This window comes from Pithys albifrons, chromosome Z, assembly GCF_047495875.1.
Source record: "Pithys albifrons albifrons isolate INPA30051 chromosome Z, PitAlb_v1, whole genome shotgun sequence".
NCBI classification, from domain to species: domain Eukaryota; kingdom Metazoa; phylum Chordata; class Aves; order Passeriformes; family Thamnophilidae; genus Pithys; species Pithys albifrons.
Window position 1 is genome coordinate 23012451 of NC_092497.1, and position 24798 is coordinate 23037248.

A 24798-nucleotide genomic window follows, 5' to 3' on the forward strand; every position below is an offset into this window, starting at 1 on the left:
GCTCCCGGCGTGCCGCGGGACAGCCGCCGCAGCCCCGTCCGCCGCTCTGCAGCCTGGGACGGCCCGTGCAGCCAGCGGTGCAGGCCATGGACGTCAACCAGCCCAAGCAGGAGCACTTGCTGGCTCTGAAAGGTACCCGCAGCGCGGCCCCGGTGGGGAAGCAGCGTGTCCGCCCCGCGGCCGAGGGTGTTCTGTGGTCGGTGTCGGGGGAGGCGCTGGGAGCGGCCGGCCTTCGGCCCTCGGAGGCGCTGGGGCTGCGGGAAAGGCCCCGCACCGGCGGTGCCCCTGGCGGGTGGGCCCTTGGGCCGCGCCGCCTGCCCGTGCCGGGCACAGACAGGGCTGCAGGTGCAAGAAAATGTTCAGTTAAAATCCTCGCTCCAGTTCCCTGCTGCCTCTTCTGTTTTAGTTTTCGGGATGAGAGAACGAAGCCATACACCGTGCCGGGGAGGTTCAGATTGGGCGCTGGGAGGGATTGCTCCATGGAAAGAGTGATCAGACCCTGGGATGGGCTGCCTAGGGAGGTGGCAGAGCTCCGTCCCTGCAGGCGTGCGAGAAGCGACTCGGACCTGGCCCTCGGTGCCGCTTTGGCTGGCGTGGTGGTGGTGGTGCCACAGGTTGGGCTCCGCGGCCTCACGGGTCTGCCTTTACCAAGCCCTGCTGATGCCCCTCTGGGTGGCTTTGCCCTTGTGAGAAACAAAGTCTCAACCTCGTAGGTTTTTAATTAAAATTTATTATATGATAAAAGCAATTTCAGCATGCTGGGTTCGATGGTCGCAAGCGTTACTCGCCATGGCACTCCGAACACAGTGTAATTCTAGCATTTATTTAGTCTCTACATACATATGCATTCGACTCATGCATAAACATTTTAAGTACATTGTTAAGCAGTTTAACATAAACTACTATAACTAAGTCACTCTTACAACCCTAGTGATAACCCCACCATAAATTCTGTTCCCCTTAGACGTAGGAAAGTTTTAACTCTTCAGCCTACCTGTTACAACTCAGGTGGTCCTTGACAAAGTTATAGGAGATAAAGTTATTTAACACTATCCTGTTTATCTTTCCATGTGGGTGTAAGTTGAAATTTTTGTTTAATTGGCTGGCCGTATGTTTTTTCTCATGTCACTATAGGAGCCCCAATAACCCATTCGTTTTTACCGACGTGAATCACACTCACACTTCTCACACCCTGTAGCACAAATAGTGAAAATAAAATTGTGGATGTCTCTCTTGCATGCCTTGCAAAATTAACACAGAAATCAAAAGAGCCCTGTGAAGAATTTTATCGTTTCTGAATAATAAATGCTGGTCGTTATGTAGGTGCAATAAACAGTTTGTTAAAACCTCAATTCTGCAAGCGTTTTAGATCAATGAGGATGATGAGATGGATAACGTAGTGCCAGTGTAGGTGTGATTTCAGAGCCCATCGTGTTTTCTAAAACATTCGTGGACAGTTTTTAATGGTGTCTGCATGACACAGTAAAACCTCTTGAGCACAATTCAGAGCTCAAGAGGCCCTTTCAGATATGTATGTGCACTCAGAGAAAAAAGTCAAAAACCCGATAATGTGAAACATCATCAGTTGAAAATACAGATGCATTTTGCAATAGTAATGAATTCAAAGCAAAAAGTTTTGTGATGGACCATCTTGCTTTTGTAAGAAACGAATGCAGTCCTTGGGCTTTCTTGGAATCTGTGACAGAGTCCAGGTTAGATTTTGAAAAATACTTCGGGAAGGGTGTGAGGGTTTCTTTCTAGTGCGACTATATCAAACAAAATCTTGAGAGTGCAATAATGAGGCAATCCTATATTTTATTATTTTAATATCATGGTGTATTACTGATCTCTGCCAGGGAACCTTAAATGATTCCAAACTTCTTAGAGGGGGTTAAACAGAAGAGCAGTAAAGTGCATGTTATACTTGTGTTTCATTGCAGTGTTTGTAGTTCTTCCTTCACTGTGCCCCTGCATTGAATATGTTCTTTGTATGAAAGTATAAAGCCTCTGAGGACCTAATGAGTCTTTTAGTCCTTCTAAAAGCCTAATAAATTAAGGAATTGTCAGTTCCTTAAGTAAGGTTGTACGTATTGCTTGGAAGCCCTGAGACTACCACTAAATATGTAGTTCTGATACGAGATGAAAGCAGGCAACTTTAATTTGTTTAGAGCACTTCCCTTTTAACCCTTTACTTTAAAAACTGCTGTATGAGTCAGTACTATTTCAGAAAGGGTTTTTGTAACACGTGTGTTTTCTGGTTGCTTTATGTGCCCTGGCTTAAAATATTGATGTGTAGAAGAAAAACACGTTAAAAAAATTGTTTGGTAAGTTTGAGAAAATAGACAGTAGTATTTGTATGTCTTTTAGTTTGCATCACAACCACAGAGCAAGAGTAGTGATGGATGGATGGCAGGTATGAGGTGGTGACAGTAAAAGAATTCTCTTGTGAAGGGACTGTGTTGACTAAACAGTGTGTGTATGTTCACTGTCCTGAATTTACACTGGCAGTGGTGGAACACAGCCACTGATGTTCAGCCTAGGTAAAGTAGAATGTTCTGATTTTATATCTCACTTTTATTACCAGATTCTTTTTTGAGAAATATCCCAGCAATGTTTGTCTTAATATGGTAGTTTCTTATTGTTTTATAATACTTCTGCTTTAGGTCCTGTTTTCCACTGATCTTTGCATCAAGGAAAAGGAAAGGGCAAGGAAATTCTTGTAAATAACATGTTTCAGTCTAGATTTGAGAATCCTAATCAAGAGACTGTTTTCCTAAGAATCACTGGATTCCTACAGCACAAGCATGGAATTGGTCTTGCATTATCGACCACATCAGAGAGATGTAATAAAACTGCAGAAATTTGCAGAAGGAGCAGTGAAGGAGTTTCCCATTCGTCAGTTACCAAGATTTGCACCCTGGTTTCCAAATCATTTGTACAGACTTCCCCTCAAACCAAAAAAGCAGGCACCTGTTATTTCTCATGAGGAAGCAGAAGAATTGAAACATCTTTCTACACCTTCAGAATATGTTACAGGATCTCCTGATTATGACTGCACAAAAAGTCTCCTTGAGTTTCAGTCTAGCATGAATCATGGTCCAACTTTGATCCAAGCACAAGCTGATCACATAACAATTAACTTGGACTGTCAAGGACAACCACCACCTAATGGAAAACAAAAGCTGAAAAGGTCTTGGAGTGTCTCTCTTCCTAGGGCTAAACTCAAAGAAAAGATTCTTCCTTTATCTCAAGAGCTGCAAAATAATTTGGAAAGGCTAAAACTGAATGCCTTTTATAGAGCAAAGTGGACAATTGAACAATCTATTTGTAATAATCAGAATTTGGAGGACATCTGGATAAAATTAAATGGGCTCATCAAGCAGAATGAGTTGCCATCTTGCAATGCTACTATCCAAAGATCTGTGGGACAGATATGGATTTTCTGTGATATATTATACTGTGAATATGTTAGAAATATTCTTAGGGAAAAGCTAAGCCTTACAGATAAAATGGATTTGCTTGTACATAAATATGGAATTATATTTAGTTTATAATGTAAGATACATTTTAATAATAAAATTCCTGTCTGACATACTAGAGATTTTAAGCAGTTTAGAGATACTTTAGAACAATTGATGAATTAATGAGCAGAAAATTACTTATTTTACTTTACTACATAATTATGTATTTCTTAAACTTTGTTTTACTTGAAGACTTAGGGTTCAATTAAGACAGTAAGTTTCTGTTTGGCTTAGTACTGCATTTTGTAGCTTTCTCTACCTTGATGGTCTAAAAGAAAAAGTTGAAGTAAAAATTCCAGATTATTGTGGCAAGCTGTGTCAGATAATAAAATCTGTGCTTTCTGTTGAGAGAAGTACATCATCTCTGCTTCTTTGAAATTAGGAAAAGGAAAAATGTTTTTAAATATATTGTAATAATTGCTATTGTATCTCCAATTATTTTTAAGACTTTCAAGATCTGATTATGTCCTGAAAGGTCTGTGTGAGTTTTTTAAATGAAGGCCTATCCCTCACATGAAATACTAACTTATTTTATGTGGCGTGTATGTGCTGTTGTAGTAAGGTTGGTTGTACTGTCACAGAAATACAGATGATGGCTTCAGTAGAAACTGTGTGCTGAAAAGAAAGAACAACTTAATAATTGCTGGTTTACAGCTTTGGTAATGCGATTATTTTTTTCCTGATGTTTCTGTTCTTTTGTGTCTAATTATATTGGGGAACAAGAAAGCACCAGTGAGCACTAGAAAGCACTTACAGCTACAAGTAAGGAAGTTCAGAAATGAGACTTCTGTCTATAAACCTCTATTTGTTGTCATTATGGAAAGTCAGTGTCTCTGAGGATTTGAATGCTTGCTACCATCATAAAAGGCTGAGTTCAGCGTGACTTTTTGTCGCCTGAAAGAATGAAGTTTTCCAAGGTCATGCCATCCTGGCTCAGTTGAATGCTTGGAGGGTCAGTAGAGAAGTTACACTGGGATTGATGCGACTGCAAGGTTCACATTTCTCTTGGGTACTTCTGTGAACTCTACATAGTTTTGCTCTAGTTGGAGGTCAAGGTCTATGACATCTGGAAAAGGAGGAAAATAATTGTATAGTATTTGTAGATTTTTAGATTATAACTAATGCTGACAAAATAAAAGCATAACAGATCCCTCTGTGTAAAACTAAAGAAAATCACCTTAGACTTTTACTTACATTTTTATCAGATCCTTTGTTGAATATTTTTATTATTGGTATTACTTTTTTTTTTAGATTAAAATTAAGGATATTGTCAGTTTGGGTTATTGACATGTATTTTTAAACCTTGACTGAATTTTAAGGGGTTCTTTCATTGACATTTGGGGTATTTGTGACATTTAATATGACCACTTAGCAAAATAATTGCAAAATGCTGTCTGATGTAACTGAGAATCATTATTCGTTTTATACCGCCAAATTATTTCACTGAAATTATATTTCTGAGTTTAATATTAATAGTAGGAAGGTTTCTTTGTGCATCAGCATTTTTGTAAATGTAATGAAGTAGAATGCTGTGTGATTTGATTTTTATTTAATGTTTTATTTTGTGTCTAGGGTCTCAGAAGAAAAGAGCTGAGATGTCCTGGAGAGATACTCTATTTTCTAAAATCAATTTGGTAGTCCTATTAAATATGATGATATACCTACAATAGTTTATTTCTGTTTTGATTTTATTCTGTGATGCATTTATTTATTGTTTGAATCATGACTCAACTCTTTCTTTAGAAGCAGTCAGCAACTACTAGTTTATCCAGGCTTGGTGAAAATTTGAATAAAATTAAGTAATGCCAATAATACAGTCCCACTGTATTTATTTGATACACTGACAAAAGAGCAAGACAATCACTTTACTGAACAAAAGGAGAGATCACTGTCACTTCAGCCATCAGCTTTCTGCTGCTTTTTGTTGGCTTAGATGTGAGTCATGATAGATGCTCTGCTATTTGTGAGCACCTGAGCTGGGTGACTGTCAGATAATAAAGAGTCCACAGACTTACTCCAGTCTTGGGTAACATCAATGTACAAGCTGAAATACAGGCTTTCATTTTGTCATGTTCAAGAAATACTTAGTTCATGTGTGTGTATAATTCCGTATTTTATCTTTTTCACTTTCAGTGTTGAATGTGGTTCTCCTTTCACTCTGTTTTGCATATTTTGTGAGGTTTTTCATATACCTCTTGGGTTGAAGCCTCCAAAGGTCATATTTTTCAACTTTTGATCATAACGAGAACAGGCTGATTCCAATGGGATGAAGTCCTGTCCTTTGGCCACAACAACCCCATGCAGCGCTACAGGCTGGGCACAGAGTGGCTGCAGAGCAGCCAGGCAGAAAGGGACCTTGGGGTACTAATTGACAGGAAGCTCAACATGAGCCAAAAGTGTGCCCAGGTGGCCAAGAAGGCCAGTGGGATCCTGGCCTGTATCAAAAATAGCGTGGCCAGCAGGACCAGGGCAGTGATCCTTCCCCTGTACTCTGCATTGGTGAGGCCACACCTTGAGTACTGTGTTCAGTTCTGGGCCCCTCAGTTCAGAAAGGATATTGAGGTGCTGGAGCGGTTCCAGAGAAGAGCAACAAGGCTGATGAAGGGACTGGAGCACAAGCCCTATGGGGAGAGGCTGAGGGAGCTGGGGTTGTTTAGCCTGGAGAAGAGGAGGCTCAGAGGTGACCTCATCACTGTCTATAACTAGCTGAAGGGAAGTTCTAGCCAGGTGGGGGCTGGTCTCTTCTCCCAGGCACTCAGCAATAGGACAAGAGGGCACGGGCTTAAGCTCTGCCAGGGGAAATTTACGTTGGATATCAGAAAAAAATTCTTTCAAGAGAGAGTAATCAGGCATTGGAATGGGTTGCCCAGAGAGGTGGTGGATTCACCATCCCTGGAGATTTTTAAACTGAGATTGGATGTGGCACTGAGTGCTATGATCTAGTAAATGGACTGGGGTTGGACTTGATGATCTCGCAGGTCTTTTCCAACCCAATTGATTCTGTGATTCTGTGAATATATTACCTTTTTTATGTGAAGAGTGAGTATTGTTTGTGTCAATGCTGACTTGCATAGGTCTGCTATACAGTAGTGTAAGTTCTTGTGAACCAGTACAGCCCCCTGGAAACTGTGAATGCTGTCTGGACATATAAGCTTTACAAAAGTACAATAAAAATAAAGCCACAATACATGTGTCACTGCAAGGATGTTGATTAATGTGTTGCAGTCAAGAGAAATCCTTCTGGTTTATTTTTTAGTTTTAGTTGGTTTTATGTTCATTGAGTTTCAAATTAAAAACTCCCAATGTTTTTTACATACTCAGCTCAACAACTAAGGTTACAAATGCTAAATTTTGTTTCGTGTGAATGCTTTCATTGTAAGCTATATACAAGAATAGGGCCATTGGTTAATGTGAATAGGGAAGAGTTCTTTTAAGAAGTAACATCTTAAATCTGTTATATAAGTAAAAATAATGTTATTTTGAGGATGAGTTAAAGTAGCCTTTGAAAATGCCACTTCCTTGAAGCAGAGGTTTTTAGTAGGAAAATCTCAATGATTTTGTCAGCATCAATAAGATGGTTTTGCTCTAAGTATGTTCCTGAGGGTTTTGTGATGGTTTTGCTGTCTTGAGTTTAAAGTTTGTGGCTTAAAGAAAAAGCAGTGGTACAAATAGACTTTTAGACTTGTAACTCTACCTTCTGTATGTGTTGTAGATTAGGAAGTAAATGCAATTCCTTGGTGTAATGTCCCGTGGTGTAATGGAGAGCACTCCGGACTCTGAATCCCAAGGACCTGAGTTTGAGTCTCAGTGGGGACCATCTCCTGGCAGTTAAAGCCTCCCTGCCATCCCATCCCGTCACATCTCGGATGCTCAGCAGGGTCAGACCCGGTTAGTACCGGGTGCTGTGACAGTCCCGAGGACTTCACTGTCACTGTCCAAGCTCACTCGGCCGTGGTAGATGGACCTGAGGACTTAAATGGTGGGGCCAGTTCTGCACATGCTCTGCCTGACCTAAAAAATCCACTGTGCAGGCTGGAAGGGCACACCCATGTGGGGAGAGCCCTGCCCAAATCTTGGTTCGCAAAATCTGGCCATACACACACAAATGCAAGTCCTTGTAGACTGGTGTTTTACTGAAAAGGTCTGTCCTATCCATAATGTTCCATTCTAGGGCAACAAGGGTCACAGGACTGGTGCTTAACCTGGAAAAGTCCACAAAAACATGAGCACTTAACAGTGTCACAGGTGGAAGACCTTCAGCAAATATAACTGAAAGCGGTGGATGTAGTGCACCAGGGGAACAAAGCAAGAGGGAGCAATGCATTACCAGTGCTCTTGGATCTTGGAGGACCAGGGAATTTTTTATGTTGTGAAAAGCTATGTGATCCAAGAAGGTGTTACCTTTTTCAGGCTAAGATCTGGGTGGTGGTTGTGGTTTGTTGGGAGTTTTTCTGGTGGAAGGACAGCAAGGCAAAATTGTACTTAAAAAAGGAAAACAGTTAGTTTGATTGACCTGTGGTTTATTTTCTTATTTTTGCAGTGATGAGGCTAACCAAACCTACTTTATTCACTAATATTCCGGTGACTTGTGAAGAAAGGGATTTGCCAGGTAAGCCTTGTGTAACTGATTGATTATTATGTATGTATTACCAGTTTTAAGCAATGACCATCTAAGGCTTAGGTCTTAGAGGAATCTTGTGTCCTCCCCTGAACTGTCATCTGAAGCAGCAGTGTGTTTAGATTGGATAATAACTAAGAGAAAGTGCCAGGGTGCACTATAGAGCTCTTACATCTTTGAAAGCTCAGTAATGATATTCAAATTTGTGACCTCAAAGTCTGGGCAATTAACACAAAATTTAAGACAGTTCTGTGAGAGAAATGTGTGAGTGGAGAGAGATTGGCCCTACTATGTATTTTTTTTATCTGGAGAAAATGCCCTGGTACTTAGAACCAGCACATGAATGTTCTATGAAAAATAATTTTGCAAGAATCACTGGTTTGAATAGTGTTGTACTTGGTGTGCTGTCATAAATTGAAAATCCCTGGATTGTCCTACAGTAATAGTTGGAGTGTAAAAGTCAAGTGTAAGAGTCAAAGGGAAGATTCAAGGAAGAGGATTGTGTGGAAATGCAAAGCAAGCAGGGGAAGAAAGTCAGTGAAGTTGATGAGTTCTGTTATGTAATATGCTTTACTTGGGTAGAATTTCCCTTAAAACTGAATGTTAATTTGAGCAATGCCTTTGGGATCGTGCCCTTCAGTATGTGTACTGAATAAATTATTGGACACAAGTGCCTGGAATTTAAGTTTTGATTTATAGGCAGGCCTGTGGATATGTATTTCATCCCTAAATAAGTTCATTGTAAAATAAACCTATCTGAAATGAACTACATCTAAGCAAGTGATTAAGTGTCTAATTTAGACAAACCTTTAGACTTAGCAAATATTTAATAATTAGCAACTTGATATTTCTACAGGTAATCTGTTTAATCAGCTCATGAAAGATGATCCTTCTACTGTAAAGGGTGCAGAAACTTTGATGTTAGGAGAAATGCTGACTCTGCCTCAAAATTTTGGGTAAGAATGAATTATTGTAACTGACATGCAAGGTTTAGGATTCATTTAATGATAAGGTGTTTATTACTTCTCTTTCTACTTAAACAGCGTTGTCATGCACTGAGATTTTCAGTCATTTTAAAAATAATCTGTTGCTTCATTTTAAATATAAATATATATGTGTGTGTGTGTGTGTGTGTGCTGCCTGGTGTTTGTTTTCTGTAGCCTGAGCGAATGTAATAAGGATTGAAAGTGGAAAGAGATTTGCAGCTGCACTGCAAAAAAACCACCTCTTATACTAACAGAGTTTACTGCTGTGATTTTTGTGGGTCTTGGAAGCCATCTTCTTATTATTCTCAGATATTGAGATGGAAAAACATCTGATTTATTTGTTCCCTGTTCCCTTTTGAAACTGTTTTAGAAGGATGGCTTCAGAAGTATGGGTTGTGAAGATGCCAGTGTTCTAGGATTTGATCTGGCAAATGTGTGTGCATTTATATCTTAATTAGAACTTAAAGTTCAGGGAAATGTTCTGGGTTTTTAGTAATTGTTACTAAAATTTACTTTTTTTTTTCCTGAAATACAGAAATATATTTCTGGGAGAGACGTTTTCCAGTTATATTAGTGTGCACAATGATAGTAACCAAGTTGTCAAGGACATATTGGTGAAGGTATGTGAAGATAAATCCACTTACTGGATTGATTAAAAAATAAAATGTGATGAGTATGTTTTCTGATAATATATCATATGTTTAATGCTAATATATAGACTTTAGAAAATACATGGCATTTTTTACAATCCAGAAAACATACTTCAACATTGGAGACAGTAAGACATAAAAATATAAATTATTATAGAAATCTTTAAAGATTAAAGTGTACAGTTAGGATTGTATCAAAAAATGGATATATTATAGAATCATAGAGTCGTTAAAGTTGGAAAAGAGCTCTAGGATGAGCAAGTCCAGCTGTTAAACGAACCCTGACTGCCAAGTCCATGTTCTAAGTGCCAGATCTACACCATGCCCCACAGGGCTGGTGACTCAAACACTTCCCTGGACAGCCTCTTTCAATGCTTGACAACCCTTTTGGTGAAAAAATTGTTGCTGATGTCCAATCTCAACCTTTCCCGGGGAAACTAGGGGCCATTTGCTCTTTTTACTTAGAGGAGTCCAACCCACACCTTCCTGCAACCTCCTTTGAAGTCGTTCTGGAGAGCAGTGTGGTCCCTCCCCTGAGCCTCCTTTTCTCAAGGCTAAACCCCCCCAGCTCCCACAGCCACGCCTCATGGGACTTGTGCCCCAGACCCTTCACTAGCTCCAGTGCCTTTCTCTGCACATGCACCTTTCTATTTAAAGCTTTTCTGAAGAGCTGTTTTAGCAAAACTTTCGCATTTAAAAATACAGAGTTATATTCACTTACTTGCATTTTCACTGAGGTCAGCCAAGCAAGTCTCCATAAAGCACACACTGATTTGTATTTTGTATGTTATTTTCTAGGGCTGCATTGCTATTTGGCATTTTCTGCTGAATAAAACACTGAAGAGTAGAAATTCCAGAAGTCATTGTAGAACTTAATGTAAAAAGTAAATAGAGATTTTATGAGCTGCATGTTAAAGGACTGGACCATTTACATGTTATAGGACTTTAGAGCTTTGATAAGTATCTCATCATCTACACATATCTTGAAATATGTGAGAAAGGGTGTAGGGTACAAAATGCTCAGTGAAACCTAGTACTTTATAACTTAAGGTCCTTTTCTTTAGATTGTTTTAATCTTCTGCAGTTCTAACCAATATTTTGTTTTTCTGTCTCCAGGCTGACCTTCAGACAAGTTCTCAGCGTTTGAACCTTTCAGCTTCTAGTGCTGCAGTGGCAGAACTTAAACCTGACTGTTGCATTGATGATGTCATCCATCATGAAGTGAAGGAGATAGGAACACACATGTAAAGTTTTTAATTTTTCTGTTACTAAATGAGCTTAAATGAAACTGCAGCACATCGCATGCATGCTATTCTGCTTTTCATATAGGACAGGTTTAAAGTAACTCAAAATTATTTTTTTAACAATTGTTTCTTTTCAGCTTAGTTTGTGCAGTAAGTTATACTACGCAGACTGGAGAGAAGATGTACTTCAGAAAGTTCTTCAAATTTCAGGTATTACATGAAGTACATAGTAAGTATGTGAGTCTAGAAAACCCATATTAAAATATTTGATATTTCAAAAGCACTTTTACGTACCAAAAATCTGTTCACTTTTAAAAGTGGACCATTAAAAGCCATCACTTTAAACCTCACGTGAACTGCTGGTTTCTAATTATCATGCAGTTAAACATTTCAGAAATAAAAAGTATTACATCTTACAATTTTTGTTAATTTAAAGATTACTCTTTAAAAAGTCCCATTTTATAGCAGCCAGCTTTATAAGTCCTTTTAAATAGAACAAGTATTGTTCATTCTGACTTTGGTTTATCTAACCATTGAATTACACTATAAAATTCTGATTTGTCCTGTAGTTTGTGTAACCTTTTTTAAAGTGGAACTTAGTGGTTTGTTTTTTAAAGGAATCTAAGCAAAGGAGTCTAATGTATTATATCTAATATAATACAGAAGTGATCAACAGAGTTGAAACCTTTTGTTCCATCACACAAATGCCAAGACTGAAAACTGAGGAAAGCAGGAAAATACTATTATATGTGGACTGGTTGTGGCAAGAAAGAGTCTATTTTAGCTGTGTGTTTAATGGATGGTTTTTTTTAGAGAAATACATTGAGACTTGGGTAATTGTAGGCTCTTTCTCATGGAATGCAGGATTTCAGTGACATACTTTACTGAGCACATTTTTAGATACTCACAGAGTGGCGATACAGGAACATTAATATAGTTTAGTCCTGAAGCTGTGTCAGGGCAGGTTTAGGTTGGATATTAGAGGCAAAAGGTTCTTCACCCAGAGGGTGGTTGGGCACTGGAACAGGGTCCCCAAGGCAGTGGTCACAGCACCAAGCCTGGCAGAGTTCAAGTGGTGTTTGGACAATGCTCCCAAGTACATGGTGTGGTTTCTGCGGTTGTCTGTGCAGGGCTGGGAATTGGACTCTCTGATCCTAATGAGTCCCTTCCCACTCAGGGTATTTTGTAATTCTGAGAGGTTATTTGATTTTGTGGCTTTCTAGTATTCTGTCTAGATACTTCAGAAATAAAAATTTCAGTCTTTAGAAGGTTAAATTGCCCTGCATTACAAAGAACATCCAAGTACTGTTAGTACCTGTGGGCCATGAATTGCCAGGTATTGATTAATCAAAGGTGTTTCCTGACAATCCTAGGGAAAATAATTCCATGTGAGTTTTTGTGTTACACTTCCTCAGAACCCATAATATCTTCAGTGTTTCTTTATCTTTTGGAAAGCTCTTTTTCATCTCCATGTGCTTTGTCATCTCTCCTCGTGAAACTGTTTCCCTTTTCCTTTCTCCATTCCTTGTCCTTCAGTTCAGTGTCCCTCTGTCCCCTCTAGGATTTCTTTGATCACTTACATGAGCATCTGCAGGTTTTCAGATCTCATGCTCTCTCTGTTCCTTACCTTTGTTCTTGCCAGAGCTTTGTCCAAGGTGTTTACTTGTGTCCTTTGGATTTTATATGTAAACTTACTTGTGCACATTTTTAAAGGGTTTGCATGCATGTTGTAATTGTTATGGTTTTTAACTGAACCCAGAACAGGCAACTTAATTGTCAAAGTAGCTAAGGCCAGATATCTGTCAAATTTGGAGCCCTTCTTTCAAAGAAGGAAGCGTAAGACCTTCTCAAAAAGTGTGTGTGTGTGTGTCTATGTGTATATCTATATTTATATCATTCTGTAAATATTTTTGATTCATTATGAGAAAAACTCTTCACTGAGCAATTTTGGCTGTTGGGTTTTTTTTTCTAATTTGACATGGAAACACCAGCTAAAAAAACCTGAGATGAGACAAAAAGAAGTGTTACAGAACACCAAATTCTGTCTTAATAGTGGGAATGGATGGCCACTAGTGACTGAGATGCAACCGACTGTTTTATAACAAAATAAAATTCTTTTTCACAGATTCTCAGCTTTTTAAGTTACATTTTCTAGCATCTTTTAAGTTGAATGTGTTTTAATCAGCTTCTTTTTTAAAACTGTGTAGGTTAGTAGTGATTGATAGTGCCTTTTTGTTCCAAAGCTTTCTCTGAGTAATTAACAGCATTATGCTTAAATGGAGAAGGAATGATTCTTTCTAGGTTTGGTTGTTGTTTGGTTTTGGGGGGTGGTTTGTGAACTTCACAGCAATTGTTTGTATTTTACTTGGAGGCCACTTGAAATTTGCTGCTATGAGTGGAAAGACTTTGTTTATCAAAAGAGATAGAAAACATCAGCATGTAGTAAAATTATTAACTGACTTACTGAAGCAAAATATTTGGCAGGAAAAAACCCCACTCAACCAGCAAAGACCTAAATTAATTTTTTTTTCTGACTGGGGAGAGATAGTTATGAATACTTGAAATATTTGAACCTTATGCCTCTTATAGTGCAGAAATCTCTGTGAAGATTTTAGTCTTGAATTCTTTAGTGCTAAGAAATTTGTTTACAACTTGGAACATTGGAGGTCTCTTGGGATGCTGTGCACTCATATGCAAACAAAAAAGTTTCCCTGTGTAAAGGGAAATAAATGTCTTCAGCAAAAGAGTTTAAATTTGTTTCCTTACAAGTGTAATAGAAGATTATTTCTTCCACTTACATCACTGTATTTCATGTTTGAATGTGTTAACTGTAGTGGCTTTCTGCAAAAACCCAGATACTTAAGAACCAACGCTTTATAATCGCCTTTTATGTCACGGCGTTGCTTTCACTTGCTGATTGAATCTCATGAGACTAAAATGATTTACTGGCTTTTTTATTTCTTGAAGCAGCTGCATTTTTAAGAAGGAAGTGAAAGGTAGTGTGGTTTGTTGTTAGTCACGTGAATAGTTCTCCACTTATTTTACAGAGAAGCCCTCAGCTACTTTTTCTACAGAACTCTGAAGGACTTGTAAATATTAGACAGCTCTTGCTCACTCTTGAAAGCAAGTGTAGACCACTTCAGGATCCAGAATGGTAATATTATTTTAAAGACATAGGTCTGCCTAGAGCAGTGGATTTGTGTGTTTTCATAAGAGGCCTGTGCTTAGGTCAAGATTTTCAGTATGAGGAAACGTCTTAGTAGGAAAGCAGCCAAGGGTGCACAAGGGAGAAGCACCAAGTGTATAGCCTGAGTTGTGGGGCTTTAGCAGAGTCAGTTGTATCACATATTCCATTATGCACCTGTTATGTGTCAGATCAAAAAGAAAAATAACCCTTCAGTAAAGCACTCTAGCACTTTGAAACAGTTTATGCTGAAAATGTCTAAGAAACCAATTGTCTGTCTTTGTTTCCATTTCATTCAGGTTCTCAAACCACTAGATGTGAAAACCAAATTCTACAATGCCGAGGTGAGATCTGTGTGTATTTTGGTTTCTTTTGGGTTCATTGCTTCATATTGGGTGGTTAGATTGAATTCAAAGTGCTTTGTAAGTACACCTTTCTGAGAAAGGCGATCAGTTCTAAAGGGAACTGATGGGTGGTAGATACGTATTGTCTGTTGTTAAAATAGATAGGCTTTCGATTCTGTGGCAAAACAAACGGTAACTGAGGTAGACATGTCAGAACCTTACTGTAATTGACTGACAATTTTGGATATTTTCCAGTTGCCTGTGAACTCAAATGTTTTCAATTATTGCTTATATGTTTGGGCTGATAGAGTACTTACTGTAAGGCAGTAAAGCGGATAATAAAGCGGAGGATCAAAGGACATCACACGACAAACCATTATGGTTTTGGGTAGAATGCCATTTATTGATACACTGCAAGCAGTTTATATAGGGTGAAAGCTACGTGCTAATTGGCTGTAGTAATTGTCACACCATAAAGCAACATTTCTTATTGGTTATGCTCAATAGTCCACAAGTGCAATGCTTTCTACAGACCCCCAAAAGCATTCAGAAGTTGTTTATTTTAATGCTGTTCTTTCCCATCGCAAACCGCAGGTGTCCTGTTTCAGCTTGTATCTTCGCAGCTTCAAAGAATCCACACAGAGCCTGGATTGGTCACATATCCATTCTCTGTAAGAAATTCTTCCTACAAGGGAGATTAATTGTTCACAAAGCAGATGACAATTTATCAGAGTGGGAAAAATTTAAATTATTTAAATTTAAATTTCCCCAATGTAACTATTAACCCTTTAGTTCAGGAATTTAAATTTTTAGGTTTGTGACAGTTACACACAGCACTTGGAAACTGTATGACCTTGTATATGCCTTGTGTGATTGGACATACTTAGGCATCTGCCTTTGGTTATTTCTTGTAAGAATTTGGTACATATATGGCTAAAAGTTTCAAACCATATGTTGACCAGGAGTGAGGTACCTGAGTGGGGTCAGAACATAAGCACATACCACTAGCTGAGTGCCTTACAGATCTGCTATGATCTGTAAGTGGGAATGTCTGGAAATATCTTCTGCTGTGATTTAAGAATAAAAATAATCGTTAAGAAATAAGGTCATTCCTCTGGGAGCAAAATAAACCTATATTTAGTGTGTGCATTATATTAATGTTTCAGATATAAAGTACGTGGTAGGGGAAAGAGGGACAGATAACCTTAAATGTTGCTATCTCTGTATACTTCATATGTAAATTTTGTTTTGTGATGAAACACTTCATAACTAAGGAAAATGAAAACCTTTTTCAGGGAAATTCTGGGCAAACTTTTGACATAAATCAAAAGTATTATTCTTTTTACAAAATTGTTCTACTGAGTGGTATCAGTAAGGGACTTCAGTTCTTCGTTAGCCACCAATTCCTCATGATAGAGAACTGTGAGAAGCTTTGCTGTTTGAGCTAGTACATATGGGCTTGTGTTTTGGGGTTTTTCTCTAGAGATTTTGAAAAGGCTGCTTTGATGCCTTTTGTTCTTCATGTTCATGAACTGTAAAAGTCCATTACAATCTTACCCATGTGATTGATTGAAAAAACCAATTAAAGATTTTGAGTGATATTAACTGAGCAATTTTGATTTGCCTACAAAACTGATGCAGTATCACTCATTTAATTTCTGATAGCGTATAAAGTGTTGCTATGTGTTGTGACCATAGAATTCAAATAAATTTTAAAAACCTAGAAATAAGTCTGTGGTTAGATGTTGTGTGTGGTACTACATTGCTGTGAAAGCACCAAGACATTCATCCTGACTATTATCCTTGGGAGCAGGGAAGAAGGAAAAAATGGTATGTGTCAGTTTGTAGTTACTTAAAGGTCTCTAAAAGTTGACTAACCAGTTGAACTGTTATCATTAATATTACAGGTGTGGTGCTGTCTATTCATAACGCCTGTCACTAAAATTATTTTCTATTCATATTCTAATGATAATCTACAATTTATTTTTTTCTAAGAGAAGGAATGATGCTGAACCTAATCTTCTTGCTTGTTGCTTATATTGCAGTAGCATCCAAATCAAGTTGTTCACTGAAATTTGTGCATAGAACACATGCCCTGTTGCCCTACCCTGCTGCAATCCCAGGTCTGAGTTACCTGCCCCGACCTGTAGAAACTCTCACTGGCTTTGATGTGCCTTGGAAAGCCTTTGTAAAAGGTTCTGTTCCTGCAAACACGCACAGGGAGGAAAATAATGCAGACACCTGTGATAACAAAGTTTGCAGTGAAAGCTGGGTCTTTGGAATGATGGATATTCAAAAAGGTTTTTCCTGATAGTGTGCCAAATTTTATTTGTTATATCTATGTTATAACTTGCAACATTGTAGCTTTGCTAGGACTTGTTACCACCCTATTTTCATTTTGGGACCTTATATGTGTGGATACTTCAAATTATCTGGAAAATGACAAGGACTGTTTTTCTATTTCATATGCAAGCCACTGTATGGATTTAAATTCAGGGCAAACTTTAAACTTGCTCAAAAACTGAATCTCTTTTTTTGGTTAGTTTGTTGTACCATACCTTGTCTGTGATTTGTGTGCCATAAGCTCTATTTTGGGCTGGTTCTGAAGCAAAGCTAGTAAACCATGTAACCATATTGACTATAAGTTATTAGAAATGTAGTTGTCATCTTTGTTTGCATCCATTTTTATTTATGTTTCTGTCCTACTAATGCTACCTTGTTTAGATGGTGCAAAAAAAATGCAGATATGCATTTTGTTTGAAAGTTAGCCTCCTTTTTCTTTAACATTTAACCCTAATTTCTCTAATGTGTTCTTTTTTTATTTTCCCATTAGAGTGACCTCAGTTCTGTGGTAATTTTTATTTATTTTTTTATGAATATATATGCTTTTTAATTGCTTACCTGTCTCTGTGCTTGTTACTGACATTCTTTTACAAACATAATGGAAAAGCAATGTTTGTTCTGCATATCATAAACTGATGTTTTCTTGTCCTTATATGTGCAGCAAATCACTTAAATGGTTAGCCCTTTCTTTCATACCCATTGTTGAAACTAAAAGTTGATTATTACAGATTCTTGCTTGTGGGGGTCCTCCTATAAAATACCTCACCAAAATTTTACTAGATTCATTACTTGGCAACAGGAGTTATTCCCTGCTAAAATGTTTCTTATTTTGACCCTTGGAAATGTAGGTTGCGCTACAGCATTGCTTGTGTAAGCTGTGACAGAACTTTTCACATCTGGTTGGTGGAGACAGTGGGTTTGAGGAGAGAGTAGCAGTTGGATATTCTTCCTTTCTTTTGCTAGCTGGAACTGCACTTTCCAACTTCTAACTGCATGTAACAGCTGATTGAGTTAGTACATTACTGCCACAGTCCAATTTCATTTTAAAGTGTGCCTTACAATAAAATAAAGTGCATATTTTTAAGTATTAAAGGGTGTTTTTTTAAACCATGTGATATTACTCCAAATTACAAATAACACAAAACTAACTTGCTTTTTCATTGTGCTACTTGTTTTTCCTTTTCCCTTTCAAACTAGCTTTTCTAAATTTCTGCCTATGGTTGCTGCTTTGAAAACAACTAAAATTTGGGCAAATGGACACTTTGAGCAATGGATTTATGGGATATAAATTACATCAATTGTAGTGACAGTCAGGTGGTTGTAGTAATGATTACTGAGAACTATGTTTTAGTTGGGGTTATTTCCAGGTCCTGGAAGCATGACATGTCTCTGTAATCCATGGAGCCTGCACAGTTTTCATTACCATATATACACTATTGTCAGTTTTTTGTGCCTAATAGATACACTAAACAAGATAAAGTTATACAACCATTGTGTTTTTCTCCATCTAACACATATTTTGACTATTTTGTCCCACTTTTATTTTGTAATTTACAAGCAGGACTCCATTTGTATAATTAAGTGATTTATTTATGCTGATTAAAGAGAACCTATAAGCTTTTTTCTTCCTTCCTCATAAGAGTTTAAAATTTAACATAACAAAATACTAAAACTGCTTCAATCTGAATCTATAGAATAGATTATTTCACTTGGAAGCAACCTACACTGGAACTTTCCCTTGGAAGCTGGTCATTCAGTCCAGCTACCTGAGTCAGTAACTCTTTTGTAAATACAAATTTGGTAGCACACCCTTTTTTTTTTTTTTTGTAAATTAGCACTTTGGTTTTGTTTTTCACTTCTCTGGGGGCTCTTACCTCTACTAGACTGATCCTGTTAGAGTTGCCAAGTGACTTCACTGGTCTGCAAATCTACAAAAGATGTGAGGCAAAACCATCTCTAGTTCCATGATTTTTCAGCTTTTGAAGTTTAACAGTCTGTAGCTTTCATTTCTGAACTAGAATTGGTCCTTCGATACCATCTTCGGGCATGAGCTCAGGTGTCCTGAAGGCAGGGCCCCAGTTAAATTGTCAGATGCATATATAGTAACCTTTGGCATGATGCAACTTAAGTGAGAGAGGAGGATGGATTTTGTGTTTTAGCCAGAATGCCAGTGTTTCATAATAATAATAAAATCTCAGAGCATGTACCTGAAACATTTTTTTCAGTTAAATTAAAACACACCCACTTTAATTTTTTTATACAGGTTGATGCACTAGTGATCTGGCATGGCATGTTGTTGTGCACTGCAGTTCCTTACCATTTAATTGTATTTTCAATTTTTTTTTAATAATTTGGATTAAAGCTTGAGTTGCTATTAAGTTGATGGAAGTCTTAGGAAGTGGTGAACTGATGCTTTACAAGTACGCAATAGCTAGAACATAGCAAAATTATCCCACATCCATTGTTTGGCAAGATACCTGTTGACTAACACTTTTGCTCCTATTGTTACTGGGATTAAGGTTTTTTCTTGCATTAATTAATTTGATTTGCAGGCATGAACTAAACACATCTGACTTTTTTTTAACAATAGGACTGTCTACTCTTTTTAATAACACTAATCACATTTTCATGAACTTGCACTTTTGATTTTTTTCAGACAGATGAAGTGTTTCTGGAAGCTCAAATTCAGAATATCACTACCTCTCCAATGTTTATGGAGAAGGTTTCTTTAGAGCCATCTATGATGTATAATGTTGCAGAACTGAACACAGTTGACACAGCAGGGAAAAGGTATGTTCATCTTGAGGATATCTGATTTTGCAACTCTTTCTGTTAGGATTTCATGAGAGATAAGCATTACAGTGAGTTGTCTGTAAAGAAAGGATTGGACTTCTTTGCTTGATTAAAAATGCCAAATTCCTGCTTTGTATTCAACTGCAAAATTTATTAGTTTTCTTTTTATAGAAACTATTCTTAAAACTTTAAAATTCCACCAAGTAGAGAAATCTCTAGCTTAATCCTCAAAAAATTTGTAATGTGGTAACATGAAAACATACCATTCTTTCAGTATCTCCTGTATAAAATGTAACCCACATCTGGTTCCGACTTGATCTGTGTTTACATACTTGGCCTTACAGGCCCCATCTGATCTGTCCTTGCCTCCCAGAAATAGTCCGGTAACTGTTTTCAGTTGTTCTAATCGTGAGCTAGCAAGGCAGCAGTCAAGGTGAATCAGTGGAACACCCTCGCAGGATCTCAGAATATAAGAATTTGTCATGCTGAAATAAATTAGATTTCATTTAGTGGCAGCTAGTAAAACACCAAAGACCAGAATAACTGACTACCGTAATACAAAACCTTGTGAAGTTAACTTCAGCTGTTTGTGCTTTGTGGATTTCTATCTCATTTGTCTGTGGCTCAGATGAATATGGGGTTTTTTTCCCCCACAGTCCTTGGTGCAACATAAATTCTAGAATTGTTTTCTATTATTGAAACACAAAAATATTCTGTGTGCTTTGCCATTAATAAACTATGCATATGCACACACACTGAGTAAGACTGGTGAGGGATGGGGGAAAAAGGTTGGGTTCTTAACTCTTCAAAATAACTGTTTAAATTAAGATCCAGGTTTTTTTTCAGTGAGTCTACTTTTGGTGCGAGGACTTACTTACAACCTATGGATACACGTCAATACTTATACTGTCTAAAACCAAAGCAAGAATTTGCAGAGAAAGCTGGAGTAATAAAAGGTGTAACAGTGATTGGTAAACTAGATATTGTATGGAAAACTAACCTGGGTGAACGAGGAAGGCTGCAAACTAGCCAGCTCCAAAGAATGGTAAGTTCTGAAGTGTTAGTTCAACTGAGCTTTCATTTTTAGGACAACTCAAGGAACAATAATGACTTGGAAAATGCAAGCTGATTACTTTCTAAACCTCATTTTTTCTGCACGTATAACTCTCTAAGAGTTATTTCATGTATTTCTTCAGTGAAGTGCAGATAACTTAATGGATTCTGCACTTTAATTGCTAGAATTAAGTAACCAATGTTGCAAAATACAGTGGTTAGAATAAAATTGACTTCCTGGATACCATTTGTCATCACACTGAACAACACTGACAAAAGAACTTCTTTATGTATCCCAACTCTTAACATGAAGTTGCTCCTGAATTCATACAGACATTATAGCTTTGAGTAACAATTTTTATGTAGATAATACTAATTATCTTTCATGTCCAGTTCTGATTGAGTCTATTCTATTCTGGTTGATTTATAAATTGTTTGTGAATTTTAAGTTATATTTACTAGTTTGCTTAAGTCACCTGCATAACCTGTCTACTCTAATGCCTAAACCTGACCTGCATTTCTTCAGTTGAGGATGGTAGGACAGATATGGAAGAGTATTTAAAAAACTTTAACAAATGAATCTTGGTCTGAGTTTACAAAGCTTATAACTGGTCTCTGTCTTTCCTCTAGTCCTCATCTTTTAGTAAACTGAGCAGTTCTGTAGGGAAATCATACTGACTTGGAACTAGGCAAGCAAACTTGGATCCTGGAAATTCACAGCTAAGTCACCGAAACCTCTCTTTATTTTTACTTGAGGTATTAAGTATGTGTATAATCACATCAAACTAGAAGCTGCCCTTTTTTCTGAACTTAGTTACTCCTGTTACTTTAAAATTCATTGCTTATCTTTTAACAATAAACTCTCTCATTTATAACACAGATTTCCTATAATTTCTCTTGAACAGAGGGTTTTTTCCCCCCTCCCTAGATCAACATTGTCTTACTCTGCATCTGTTTTTGTTGAACCTTTGAAAGTAGCACATGAAGCACATTCCTGGATTAGTTTTGGTCATCTGTCATTGTTTTGTGCCTCATGATTAACAGAGAAACCTGAGTTATTTTGTGTACTTTAAGCAGTGTATGTTTCTAGAAAAAGCAGCAAATAGTTGGGGTTTTCCCTTTTGAGTTGCAGCGTGTGTAACTCCCTCTTGTCTTGCCATTTTTTAAATGCTATCAGATTATTTAATTTCTGGGCTTTATTCACCTTTAATCATTTTCATCTTAATCCACTTGCCAGTCCTTTAACCATTGTTTCCCCCCAGGGCCCAGAATTTTACCTGTATTGTGCCCCTTTGTCATTCTTACAGTTCAGATCAGAAATGCACTTTTGAAACAAGCATCATGGATCACTCCCACCATAATTTATTTGGTGTTTTTTTGTGGAATGGTCTTGGAATTCACAACTACCTTCTTTTTGGGCAACATTAAACCACATCCACACATCCACAGTAAGCCAGGGCTGCTCCACCTGCTTACAGGCATTCAGTGCAGGACTAGACTAGAACTGGAACAAAGTTAAACATTATTCTTGAGTAGCACAAGCGAGGAAGTCTCCAGCTGATTCCATACTCTGAGCAATTACCTCAGTTGTGGGTGAAAGCTACCTTGCTCCTCTTGGTGTTACTTCCAAGGCCTTTACCTCTAGCCATCAGTTCTTGAAGGTATCTCATTTCTAAGCTCAAAAATTGTACTAATATACTCTGATCCTGTGTTGATTTGGTCAGTTGCTGCTAAATTTATTCTATAAAATAATGCTTTTATTGTGCATTTGCGCTTGCGGGTTTTTCCCTTAATGCATCTCTTCAAAGAAGAGCTCAATGTTATGCCAAACTACCTGTTGTTTAGGAAACTGAGTATAATTTTTTCAGTCGATTCCTCACTGTGAACTAATACAGCTGAATATATTTGTGGTTTTCCCGTGTCAAATAATTACTTCTCTTGCTTGAAAGATAGATTCCAAAGGCACATTGCTTGACTGGTCTGAAATCCCCATTAGTTTGACATCCTTTTGCTTACTGAATGTCCAGGTTCTAGAATGTCATCTGTCATTACTCTGTAATGAACTGTATGTGACTAAAACCTGTTCCAAGAACTGGCTATTTGAACCTCTTCAGGAATATCTGTCAGGATGTGGAATAGTGGTGGGTTTGTGAAGGAAAATTTTACTTGTATTGTCCATACAGATCCCTCACCTGCCTAACAGGTCTCAGGATAAAGCTGGTCCTCTCAGGAACTGTATATAGCTCTTCAAACTTTAAGGATGTAAACTGTCTGGAAAACATAGTAATAAGGTCATCCTTATCTTATGAGTTGTTAAACCTATGAAGAAGGTGGTCATCAGTAGTAGATGGAGAACTGCTGTGATTTGCATACTAATCAAAAGCAGAGAGTCGATCTTCTTTCTTCAAATTCCTCTTATTCCAAGCAGTAAAGGAAAACTTGAGTAGGAAAAACCTCAACTTCACTATTCAAAATCTGAGAATATACATTCTTGTTCCTTTTCAGGCTCCTGGCTATGGTGATGTAAGGCTTTCTTTGGAGACAATACCAGACACTGTAAATTTGGAAGAACCTTTTGACATTACATGTAAAATAACAAATTGCAGGTAACAATGTCTTTACTGTGAGCTGTAGGAACATGAAACTACTTGAAATATATCTTGTGAATTACAATGATTTAAAAAAAACCCATAGAAACGATGACAAAAATAAACTTCCATCATGATCTGTACTAATACTATTTGAACTAGGAGAATGCAAAAAATTTGTAGAAGAATTCCATGGAGCTGACTGCAGTATGATTTAAGGTTGAACCTCATACTTCAATCACAAATTGTCTTAGGGTTGCAAGAGCGACATCGAAATGGAGTAACTCTAGAACAGAAGTTGAGGCCAGGGACTATAGCATGTATCTGTTCTGCAGGTACTTCTCATGAAAATCTTATAGTCCATCTAAAGTGTGAGCAGCATTATGCTATCCAGTATTGCCAAATGCATAACAGGATGCTCCTGTCAAACAAAGCTGAATTACATCACAGTAAATCTTGCTTGTCACCTTGTAATTATTTATAAATTCTTGGTTAATAGTAACCTGAATAATACAATCAAGCTTTCACATGTCTGCAGTCCTTGAGTGCTTAAAAAAGCCAACAGGTTAATTCTTGTTTTTCAATTTCCTCTAGCAGTGAAAGGACTATGGACCTCGTTTTAGAAATGTGCAATACTAATTCCATCCACTGGTGTGGAGTTTCAGGAAGGCAACTTGGAAAGCTTCACCCAAGTTCATCCCTCCATCTTGCACTTACATTGTTGTCTTCAGTGCAGGGATTGCAAGTAAGTCATCAGCAGAGTTTTGTTATAAAATAGCTCTTTTAGAAGCTTAGTAATTCTTTCTACTAACAACTCCTTTAAATGCTTTTCTTTTCCAGAGTGTCTCCGGCTTAAGACTTACAGACACGTTTTTGAAGAGAACATATGAATATGATGATATTGCACAAGTCTGTGTAGTTTCTTCAGAAGTCAAACAAAGCTGAAGAAAAAATTTCCCTGGTTCTGGTGTGCTTTTTCTTTTTGACCAACTTCTTGATGTTTTTGCAGTGAAATCATACTAAAATGTGTACAAACCAACCAAATCCCTATATACCTGTAAATGTAATTGTGATAATTTAATTTCTCTGAGCAATTCTTGAATGTTTAAAAGTCTTTTAAAAACATGCAAATGCTTTTTATCTACTAAAAATAAAACCTTTGAAAAAAGTGTAGCTCTAGCGAATTATATTGCATTAACATCACCTCAGAATGGGGATGAGATTGATAAAAAAGTAAGTACAAATTGCTACTATTTTTTAATTTCAATTATTTTTAAAGTATTTAAACCATTTAAAAATCACAGTTCTGACAAAACTGCTTCAGTTTGAAGGAACTGACCTTTTACTGACAAGTTCCTAGAATACAAACCCTGAAAGAAATACTTTTGAGCATGGCAGTATCTTTGCATGGTACAGGCGTAGGCATAGGAAATACAGCCTGGTAAAGGTATGGGGTGTGAGTGCAGCTGGCACT

At 37.5% G+C, this 24798-nt stretch overlaps 2 protein-coding genes across 5 annotated transcripts; both read left to right on the forward strand.

Annotated features, from left to right (window-relative positions):
* The first annotated feature begins 21 nt into the window (after window positions 1-21).
* TRAPPC13 (trafficking protein particle complex subunit 13) lies at window positions 22-24497 on the forward strand. Of its 4 annotated transcripts, none has more exons than XM_071579926.1 (13): window positions 22-132; window positions 8062-8130; window positions 8996-9095; window positions 9661-9745; window positions 10892-11019; window positions 11157-11229; window positions 14503-14547; window positions 17381-17398; window positions 19547-19680; window positions 20530-20728; window positions 23242-23342; window positions 23919-24069; window positions 24165-24497. In XM_071579926.1, exons 1-13 carry the CDS (start codon window positions 87-89, stop codon window positions 24267-24269), a joined length of 1254 nt encoding a protein of 417 aa, XP_071436027.1. In that variant the 5' UTR covers window positions 22-86; the 3' UTR covers window positions 24270-24497. The 4 variants fall into 4 exon arrangements, with proteins under 4 accessions (XP_071436027.1, XP_071436028.1, XP_071436029.1 ...); XM_071579927.1 differs by having other exon boundaries at window positions 23922-24069; XM_071579928.1 differs by lacking the exon at window positions 17381-17398.
* Window positions 44-5326, forward strand: SHLD3 (shieldin complex subunit 3). Its single transcript, XM_071579934.1, has 2 exons — window positions 44-132; window positions 2664-5326. The coding sequence occupies exon 2, from the start codon at window positions 2805-2807 to the stop codon at window positions 3552-3554; it is 750 nt and encodes a 249-aa protein (XP_071436035.1). The 5' UTR covers window positions 44-132; window positions 2664-2804; the 3' UTR covers window positions 3555-5326.
* Window positions 24498-24798: the final 301 nt, after the last annotated feature.